Genomic DNA, 11080 nt, shown 5'->3' on the forward strand with positions numbered 1-11080 from the left:
TACAGGTTGTTGAGAATCTCGGCTGTATGGATTGGCTACACACCCAGGACTCCCAAGGGACTTTATCATGCATTGGTAATTCATTGATTACTGGAAATTTCTTATAAAAATAGAATTCATTAGGGTTTTTTTTATATGCAAAGTTCATATTACAAATGATCATTTTGTTTCCTAACATAAAGTGTTTGAAAGGATGTGAAAAAGAACAGGTTGATTACAAAATGAGAAACATTTAGTGGCGAAGTTGCAAAAGCCTTGCACAGTCAGCAACTTGGATTCTAGCCTTGCCTATGGCTCCAAGAAGCTGGGTGATCTAGGTGAGAATCTCTCTCATATATATATATATTTCTCATACATATGTATAGGAGTTTTACATATTTGCTTATCCCAGGCTGAAATCACCTATTTCAGACTGCCTTGTCTTAATATAGCTTCTTTCATTTTTAATGGCATGGAAGAAATTATGCCTGTTTCTCTGAAACCACATTAATTCTCAAAGGCAGCTGTAGCAACAGGGATGCGTTTGCACTGGAATTTTGGCTTCAAGGCCGGTACCACCTTGAAAATTTGGCTGATTTCCCCAAACCCATAAGTTGGAGAAATACCAGTAATAAAAAGGGGAATTACAAGGATGATTTACAACTTTCTTCACTCCCTTCTCTCACAGTCAGTCTTTGTCAGTTGCCAAGAAAACAAGTCAAGATCAAAATGGAACCAGTTGGTGACTGATAATTAACTGCAGGGAAATAGTTCCATGAATAAATTAGCCATCAGCTAAAAATAAAGGACAATTGAATTTTAATAATGTATTTCAATAGAAAAGAAGCAGGGACAGAGACATGGCCTTTTGGCTTTGAAAAATGGTTCTTGATTTTGTTTTGTCTTGTTTTCCAGTATTGTTTCCTTCCTAATTATATTTATCTTAAGAGGAAAGCTTAAGAATTTGTCACTGTCAACCTACAAAATGTTTACCCACCAATAAACAACCAATTCTGATGATTTTTTTTCCTTGCATTTTCTTTCTTTCCTTCTCTTTTCTTTTCCTGAGCCTTCACAAGCACCATTCCTCATCTTTGCTTTACTTTCTGGGCATGCAAGAAAGGTCAGCATGCCTTAAGCCTTGCACAGAAGTCTGACGTTTGCACATAACCATAGGTATACACCTGCAATTTGAAAACACCCTTTTATTTTTCTTGGGGTGAAGGAATGAAGTGAAAATCAATTCCTTTTGGCTGTTTACCTCTTTTTGCTTTTCTATTTTTGCAGGTGAGGAAGGTATAAACACTTGAAAGCCACAGGGAACCCATCACCATATTTACCACAAGAAAACAGCTATATTTCCAGCCCCATCCAAACCTGTCTCAATGCCTCCTTCCTCCCTTTGGCCCAATCCATTAAAACACAATTATTTCTTTAACCACCAACTATGCAAGGAACCAATGGGCCTCGTTTCCAGTAATCTTTAAATTTCAGCGACAACCTAGGAAAGGCTTTTTCACACACACGCTCGCACACTTGTTTCCAGGAGCTGTGGATGTTCTGCAATCACCCAAAACACAATCTGCCCCTCTTACCTAAACAAATATTTAAAGAAAATTTCCCATTAAGGTTATACTGTGTAATCTTAGAACAAGAATAAACAAGAACGTGAAGAGCTGACTGGCACCTTAAGTAGGTAAAAAGCGAGGTCCAGGACCACTGTCAGAGCTCACACTCACGTGATGCACAAGCGGAGGCTACTTCCTCTGCTCGTGGTCCTGAAGCTGGACCCGAAGCCCGGGTGTTACTGGAGCCACAGATCGACTTGCTATATCTTCCTGAAGACTCCATTTCAGTCACTAATTTTGGGAGAAAATCATTTTATATTCAAACAAACAAATATACTATGGGTTAGCATTAAATTTTGCCTGTATTGTATATAATTTATAAAACATGCAAAAAAGAATTACATGATTGTGATGAGATGCTTACATGCCCCAAATTCCCTAGATCTTTCTCCTCCTTCTTTTAGAAGTACTTTGAAAACGATGTTTAGGAAGCATCATACACGTACACCATTGAGAACGAATGAAGGGAATGGACTGGTATACAGCTACCTGGGTAAAGAAAAAGTTCTAAAATACAAAGGTTAGCTTTACAGCATACCTAAGACGCTATACCTAAGACGCTATTACTATTTTTATTTAATATATGTGAGATCTTGTAAACATATCTCAGCCATAAAAGACACATAGATGTTAAAGCATGCTTACTGGAAAAGCCATATGTATTTATTTTCAAACATATTTTATTTATTTATTATTATTTTAATTTTTTTTTATTTTGGAGGGAGGAGGTAATTAGGTTTATTTATTTTTAGAGGAGGTACTGGGGATTGAATCCAGGACCTCGTGCACGCTAAGCATGTGCACTACCGCTTCAGCTATACTCTCCCCCTGAAAAGTCACATTTAAAATCAGAATTGTCCCTGTCCTAGTTGAAAATAAAACGAAAAAATCCTTTCAAAACCTTTTATAATTGAGAGAGAGAGAGGGGAAAGCAAACAAGAACAAGAAAAAGGAAGAAAAAAGAGCCCTCTTTGTGCCAAGGGAAATGATATCACATGCTTGTTTGTGTTTGGCACCCAACTTCTAGCCCAGCAACCTGAGTCTATGAACTTAAGCCTTCATGGGTGAGTGCATCAATTGGTTTTTGAGTCAGAGGATAGCATTACTCAATTAACTTTGAGACCAGCCCTTTCAAGAAATACATTTAGCTACGGCACACAATATTTCAATTCTAAAATGAGAATGTCAACTGTGAAAGGAAATTTAAAATTTCAGCTGTTTTTTTCTCTCAGCTCCTCCCACACTTACTACCGATGTGAAAATGTGAATTCAGGAAGCATTTAGATAAGCAGGGTGTGCATTCTAGGTTTTATGGCAGGCCTTTTTGCTTTAGTTACTTGGAGCCGGTCACATTAGAGGCTGATGCACAGGAATAATGCCTTGTTATTACTGGCTGCTTTGCCCTTGGTCAACAAAGGTAAACGTTCACTCTGCTGGAGCAAGAGAAGACAAAGAGGCTGGGAAAGCTTGGCTCTATAGTGTGCAGAATCCACAGTGCTCACCACGCTAAACCAGCAAGCTCGCTAAGCCAGGAAGCTCACTTGAAGGCAGAACCCCAAGAACGGCCAAAACTAGGCAGAAGGAAGAAGAATGCTCTCAATATAGAAGACGCTGTGCACCCTGCAGTCCACACACACACACACAGACTCCACACTTCTTGTAATTAACACGTTATTAACTTCTGCCTGGGCAGACACTTCTGATGTCAACTTGTCAACCAAAGATTTCTGGTTAACGTTACATTCTGTTTTAAACATCGGGGGCTTATCTATTACCCCAGCTGGGGAAGCCATCTACCGCATACCAGAAGCACTTTCAAATTTAAGGTGTGTTAATTTATTGATGGCACCAAAGTATTTCTGGTTGTTTTTCCAAGATTTCTAAGATACAAGCCAGCAGAAGTATTGTTATGATCATCAGTGGTCAAGCTGTAACTGACATTAACCAGACTTTGGATTTAAGAGAAAGACAAACAGAGAACGTGTGTGTGTGTGTGTGTGTGTGTGTTTAGGGTGTGCTTATTGGTGATACGGAGTTTTTTTTCTTGTAAGTTTTCTGACTTTTACTGAAAACGCAAATACCCACTTGAATGTGACTATATCTTTGTATGTTTTCCCTAGAGAACTTACAAATTAAAAAGGACATATCTTGAAAAATTACAATAATATAAGCTAATACTTGAGCACTTACTATGTGCCTTGGAGCTATTTTAAAACAGTTGCATGTAATAACTCATTCAATCCCAACACCAACTCTTTGAGATAGGCACTATTATATTCTTTGTAGAAGTGCGGAAATTGAGGATTTAAGTGTCTTGTCAAAGTTGCCAAGTTCACACAGCTGATAAAGCGTAGAACAGGGAGTCAGAGCTAACAGTGTGACCCCAGGGCTCCTGTTCTTGACTCCAGGGCATCCTGCCCTCTGTTAGTTAGCAAAGGACAATATGGTATTATTTACCTCAAATTCCAATTTAGTCTTGAGTGTGAGGAAAAGTAGATTAACAAAGTAACACTTGCAGCCTCTGAAGCAATTCGCACACACATACCCAGGTTCAGATCAGAGATGCTCAGTTTCTACCGCTTCAAAGCCACAAGCTGCCGCCCCCTTCCCAGGAATACCTCTCCTGCTGGGCGTTCGAAGAGAAATGGATTGTTCAAGCCCACAGGAAGATCATGACCATTTTGGGGAGGCATGTGAGTGAGTAAGGAGCTGGAGCCACATGCCAACAGGTATAATTCCTTGCAGACTTAAAAAAACAAAAGTCACTTATAAGACAGATAACAATCTGTACAACAGGAAGGCAAATGTGGGAGACAATGAGAAAATGATGTATCTGTATGAATAAAGAACTAGAATAAACATGAGTTCAATACTGCTAAGGTCTGGTTTCAAAGTTGATAGATTTGAAGTACTCTGTGGCTGTTCTCACTGAGCTATGGGAAAAGGTCTCCAGATTGTCTCCCACGCAGAAGTCAGACTGGTACTACTTTGTAAATGTGAGGTGTGGTTACATGGTCTCAGGCAAACAGTCTGATGTTGAAATAGGAAAACACAGTCTGTCTACAGATGACAGAGAGAAAGGAAATTGTTTAAAGGCGTGTAGTCTACGCTGTTGTTTTCACCTAAATGAAAATAAACACACGTGGTAGAATGTATGGAAGGTGAATAAAGAAGCCAGTCCAAAGAAGATTCGTTCATCAAGAATCACAGGGTTTTAGAAGCTGGAAAGGTCTTCCTTAATGATCAAGTTCAACTTCTGCATTTCCCATAGATTAAAATCAAGGTCAGCAGAACTTAGACTCTGTGGGTAGGTCTTATCTTCGGCTCTGGGTGTGAGGACTCACCTCTAGGGAGAGTAGATGGAGTGAGAAGACAAGAGGATGGTATGCAGAACTCGGGGAGCCCTGATGTTTGAGAGGTGGGCCAATAGAAAGCAACCCATGAAGACGACTGCTTAGGGTCAATGGAGAGGTGGTAGGAAAGCCAAGGAGTGTGATGTCACGGGAGCCTGGGAAGGAAGGGGTTTTAGGAAAGAGGAAGCGGTTGTGTTGAATGGTCACAAGCCCAGAACTGGGAAATACTCATTGGATTGGTTGGTTATTGATCTGGGGGGACCTGAGCAAGGGCAATTCCAGCAGCATGATCACCATGGAAGACGGCCATGTTTTAAGCCACGAATGGGAGGTTAAAAAAAGTTAAAGACAGTGAGGGCAGAGCCCACGTTCAATAAGCTTAGGGAAAAGAAAAAGATGGATCAGTGGGCAAAGAAATGCTCAAGGGAGAAGGTCAGTAGAGAATGAGAGGAATCATTGGAACAATCATTGAAATAATTTGGGGGAAGACAAAAGAAACCGAGGTCTAAGCTCAGGCTGATGGACCAACCTTGAGAGAAGGAGATATCCAGCTGGCTCTGAGCTCCTACAGAGGGAAAGGGCGGGTCTACAGTGCCTACAGCCAAGTGGCTCTGTCAACAGAATTTTTATTTTTATGTTTCACTTTTCAAATCATATAGAGTTTACTTTGGTAAATGATACAAGGTTAAAAATCCTCCGTCCCCTCTTGCCTGTGTTATATTTTGAATGATTGAATTAAACAGCACGCTCGCTCTAGGGGGAGACCCCCTCGCTTGCGAGAACCTTAGAGCAGCTATTGTTGGCAGACAGGCCTCCCACACACTCCCCCGCCCTCACCCTCCACTCATTGGAACAGCTTCCTCATTCTCCAGATCCCTCTACCAGCCACAGAAATTAGGTTCTCACGCCATCAGGAAGCACAGAGGAGGAGGTTAATAGGGAGGAGTTTAATGATCTTCAATCTTGTGAGGACTGTCAGTTTCTTAGCCCTGCCAGCGATCTATTTTGTGTGCTCAGTTTCTGCCAGAGGCCAGAGCAAGCAGCAAGTTGAAGAAAAAGGTGATGGCAGAAAACAGCCCTCTTGAGAAAATCAAAGGAAGAGAGAGAGAGAGAGAGAGAGAGACTCAAAATAGGGAAGGTCTCCTGCTGAGATTATACCAGAGAGCTGGTTCAGAAAGAGAGGATGGTCACGTTAAAAGCTGCTCACGTGTGTTTGCTTGAGATTATGTGGATTATCTGTCACACTGGATGATCCAAACGGGTTTCCCTCCCCAAACACACACCCACGAGGTGTCTGTTTGAGTCCTTTCTTGAGAACCCAAAGCTCAGTGTGCCAAGTCAATTAGGGGTCTATCCTCTAGCAAGAGATCAAAGCAACGTTATCTGACAAGTCATGTTGCCCCGACATTTCAGCAACATCTCCTTAACCTTCTTTAATTATAAAACCTGAGACACCTTTTTCAAATTAGATTAGATACATTTTCGCTTGCACCATTTCGCCCGCCCTTACACTTAAAGGTCTGTCAACCTTAACTCAGGCGTAGAATGAAAAAGCCTCTGGATAACTAATAAAAGCCACAATTTGCTCGTTTAAACTCACCCCAGAGGCGCTGGCAACAGCTCTTGTCTTTCTTGAGGTCATGCACGCCTCAGTGTCCACCAATCGTCCCCAAAATTTAGAAGTTTTGGGTGATAATACAATTCTGTGTCTTGTAAAGATATATTCACTCAGCAAGCATTTATTCAGCACCCAACACATACTTGACATTGAGCCGGTCGCTGAGAATATCAAGATTGATGAGCTATTAAACTGGCCCCTCAGGATCTCGTGGAGAGAAAAAAGCACAAACGTAATTTTTAAAATTTCTACAATCTGATTTCTTTGGAGGTTTCACATCCTTCCTCAGAACACCATGACCCATGCTGTACCCACTGCCTCATGCATTACCAGCAGAGCTACTTTACCTTAAAGAAGAAAAAGAGGACGTAAAATCTGGTTACACAAAATGAAAATTCTAGCTAAAGAGAAAGAGGCTTTATCTAGAAGAACAACACAGGAGACCACCCTCCGCTCAGTCGGTCAGTAACAGAGCACAGTAGCAAAGACACACAAACACACTACAGCAACCAGCACAAAAATCTTACCTGACTTGCCCACGCCTGCTCTTCCAAATATTGCCAGTTTGACCTCTGCACTTTTAGCCATGCCGGGTGTTGGCAGACAGTTCACTGTGGTTCAAATTAAAGAGCTGAGAAGATCTTTTTTGGTCCCAGTCTGTGGATTCACCATATCATTGTAAATCTGCAAACAGTAGAGATTTGGGAATTCATAAATGACCGGAGAACGAGGGTCCTGTCTGTTAAGCATCCCCTATATGCCAGCACCTTTCACTGGATCAGCATCTTCTCTGGAGATCTTCACCATCGTTCTGTGAGAAGGCTGGAGCAGTTTACTGTAAACCATTCAACTAATAAATGATAGATCCAGGCAGGACTTGCACTTAGATCTGTTTGGTTCTAAAACATACACATTTTTACACAAGATAGCATTTTCAAAAGTACTTCCTCAAAGAACGGGGTTTTTGCCAGTATTCGATAAAAAACACTTGAAGTATATGAATGCATGTATTTACCACGTGTCTGTAAACATCCAGCAGACACACACACGATGGACAGATTCACATTTGGGTGGCTATTTCCCTTTGGGCTGAATGGTAAACATTCATATTAGCCAACATCACTGTAACACTGTTGCATTTCACACTGCATCACATGGTCAAGTCATGTGACAGATAACTTTGTTCCAGGGATTGACTTACAAAGTGTAGATTATATTTTTCTATTTTTCTGGGCACAATGCCCTCGTACACAAAAGATAAATGCCACGTGCTGACTTCTGATTCCTTTTCTATGACAACATCAGGTAAATTATTTATGATACTGTCCTAACACTTGGGAAATGACATTATGTACAATGTAAGCACGTTTTATATAAATGGATGCTTTGGGTTTGACATCGAGGTTGTTAGTACCATGGAAATATAAAGTTGGAAAGAGCCTTGGGGTCAATGAAAAAAATCCCCCAGCCATCACAGGAATCCTTCCTTATGATCAGACAACTATCTAACAGCCATCCTGTGTCCAATTTACCACTTCCAGGTATGGAGGGAGGAAGGGCATTAAGTCAACTTTTTCTTTTCTTTCACTCAAAGCCCTTCAAGCAGCCTAGCAGCTACTGGGAAACTTTGCCCCATCTCAGACGTGTACTTTCTAGGAAAACGAGACCCCACATCTCCCCTTGTTCTTCCCGGGACGTCTGTTCTTGTTTATGTTTGTCTGACCCTCACCTTCCCTCTTCACCATCCCTAGCTCTCTCCTCCTGCACTTGCCATTTCGATCACTCTAAAAACGTGGCATCCACTACCTTCGCCCCTTGAGATGCGACCTGACAAATGACCCAGCAAAAGTTCCCTGAGATTCTTCCTCTTCTTTATCCGGGCACTGCGGTTGCATTTTGGTGCAGTCACTCACATCAAGGCTCACATCGTCCACATGATTCTGAACTTCTGTGGTCAATGTGTCCGAGCTAAACACAAGACTTCACTTTCAAGTCTCTATCTGGGCTGTTTCCACCAGTGTTTTGGCATGTACAAATTTTTTTTAAAGAGCTTCTCCAGAGAAAGGAAAGAGTAAATGTCCTTCTGAGAAAGCATTTCTACCAAGACATTAACATGTAATTGCTTCCTTCGTTAGACATCTAAGCCATCCACTCGTGCCTCACAAGTTTTGGTGAAGAAGGAAGATTTCCAAATGCCAAAGCTTCATCTAAAGGACGAAAAGACAACATTAACATTGGCTGCTGTTTATCTCACCCTCAATAATGAAAAAAATACTTAGTGACCATTAATAGTACAAAACCCAGAAGCTTTAACATCTGTAATTTGTCCAGTCCCACACTTTTGGCTAAAGATAAAAGAATTCATTATTTGTCATTTTATACACATTCATTAAAAAAAAAAGTCTCTGCTTAAGGTTCCGTGCTTCATCGTGGAAGCATAATCTATTAAGATATATTCACTAAATAAAGTCCACATAAGAATTGCAAGCATTCCTTTGATACATAGAACATTCAAGTGTCTGGAACTCGTGTAAACAACAATTTGTTATTTCATGCAAAACCGTTCATTCCCATGCACATAAAATCCAAATAATTTACTAGCTGATTTATGCTTCATGGAAATAGCTATCATATTAAAAAAAATTGTTAAGTCACATTTTTTCAGTAACTCCTAAATGACCTCAGAGGCACAGGAATTTCACATAAGAAAGAGAAATTGTGTGGGTTAAATTTTTCATATATAATCTAATAAAGACACAGCTTGTTATTGTCAATCTTACGTTATGTTTAGAAAAACCCCTTAAAGGAAAACACAAAACTGACATATATCTTTCAACGTTTTATTTCTCACATGAGAAAATGTATTTCTTACATTTGACAAAGATAGAGAACAAAGATAAACGTGTAAATTGTTTTAAAAGGTGACCTGTTGCCAGGTCATTGATATTCGAAATAATTAGCAATCCAAGACTTTCCATAACATGGATCTAGGAAAACATTTGTTTTCATGTTGTTGTGCGGAAATATTCTGGCTGAGTCTAGAAACTGCCATTCACTTTTTACATGGACAGTGCTTTATTAGGACAAAAACTTCCCATATCCTATCATTCTTAAAGCTAAAATCACACCTAGATATTTAGGAGATTAAACGTGTAGGGATTTTTCTACTAAACAAAAAAGTACCAAAAGAAAGTTAGAAAGAAGACAAAAAGAAGCTAGCCTCCAAATTCTGTGTTACTATTAATGCATGCATTGATTTCATTCCACATTTATGCTAATCATATACAATCATATATCAAAACGAACGTGGCCACCGTCAAGGAACTTACAATCCAATAAACCTATGGCATTTAGTTCAATAGTAACTTGATTTTCTTATTTATTTAAAAACAATGATTTATTCATATTTATTCATAGTAAATTCATTCCCAAGACTATTATACTTATCAAGGTCCATGCTTTCTACTTCCACTTGGAAAAAAAAAGCAAGCATCTTTATAAGGTATTGGTTTTTCTAACTCCTTTGTTTAGGGTCTCATCAAAATCAAGTTCAGGTGTCTAGGGAAGCAAAGAATCTAGCCTGGTCTTTGGGATGAGATCCTCTTTGGGCTGCCCCTTCCCCTGGATCTGAAATCAAGTTTTCCTGGTCTCACTACCAGGAATTCTCCCTCATCTTACGCGGCACACACAGGGACGAGGATAATTAAGACCCCTGGCTATGGCACTGCTCTGAAAGCAACAGGTATCCTGCAGCGATAAACAAGCAAGCCACTTGTGGACGGCAGGTCACTCGCTCTCCACCTAGGGAGCAAACGCAGCCTAAGTCAAAAGGGCATTCTCGGTCGCACGCAGCTCGGACGGAGGGCGCCAGCGCTCACAGCTCCCTCTCGGCGACCCCCAAAGGCGCCCTGGGCGCACCCCGTGACCAGGAGGACCGCCCCAGAGGCCGAGCGTTCAGGGCCTCGGAAGGGGCTGCAGGAAGTCATCCGGAAAGAGCCAACTGGGCACGTGCGTGACACTCACCTGTTCACACTCTCCAGGCCCGGCAGAGCCGCTGTCCCCTGCAACTTCGGGATCGGCCCGCCGGGACCGCTCGCCCTCCCACGCTGCGCAGCCCCGTCTGCGGTGGCGCTTCCGAGCTGCTGGGCTGCGATCGCGGCGGCGGCGGCGGCGGCGGCCGGCGCTGGCGGGGCGGCCGGGGTCTCCGCGCTCGCGCTCGCTCCGACTAGCGGCCGAGGGACTGCGGCAGGACGCGAGCACTGCCCGGCGGGGCCGCCAGGCTGCTGCAGTGCGGCGCTGCGGCGCCCCCTACCGGGGCCGGGGCCCCGCTCCTCCCCTCCCGCGAGGCCGCCCCCGGCTGGAGAGTGCGAGCATCCGCCTCCGCGCACCCCCCAGGCAGGCTTCCCTTTCCCCCTGCTCATTTCCCCTCTGATTTCTCGCAGAAAGACCTGTTGCGTTGATTAAACCTTGCGTGTGAAAACATCCCTGCGGAGTGTTTTCTG

At 42.2% G+C, this 11080-nt stretch overlaps 1 protein-coding gene across 4 annotated transcripts in view; it reads right to left on the reverse strand.

The window, feature by feature from the left end:
- RERG (RAS like estrogen regulated growth inhibitor) overlaps positions 1–10835 on the reverse strand; it is a 91400-nt gene extending 80565 nt beyond the window's left edge. Inside the window, exons 1-2 of one of the 4 annotated variants that reach the window (XM_074357796.1) lie at positions 10602–10835; positions 7106–7262 (exon numbers count right to left, since the gene is read on the reverse strand). In XM_074357796.1, coding sequence (XP_074213897.1) covers positions 7106–7166 — 61 coding nt within the window. In that variant the 5' untranslated portion in view covers positions 7167–7262; positions 10602–10835. Of the gene's footprint in view, positions 1–1718; positions 1839–7105; positions 7263–8384; positions 8531–10601 lie in introns of those variants that run through there. The other 3 variants (XM_010946474.3, XM_074357794.1, XM_074357793.1) reach the window with 3 other exon arrangements.
- Positions 10836–11080: the final 245 nt, after the last annotated feature.

Source organism: Camelus bactrianus, chromosome 34, assembly GCF_048773025.1.
Source record: "Camelus bactrianus isolate YW-2024 breed Bactrian camel chromosome 34, ASM4877302v1, whole genome shotgun sequence".
In the NCBI taxonomy this organism is placed as follows: domain Eukaryota; kingdom Metazoa; phylum Chordata; class Mammalia; order Artiodactyla; family Camelidae; genus Camelus; species Camelus bactrianus.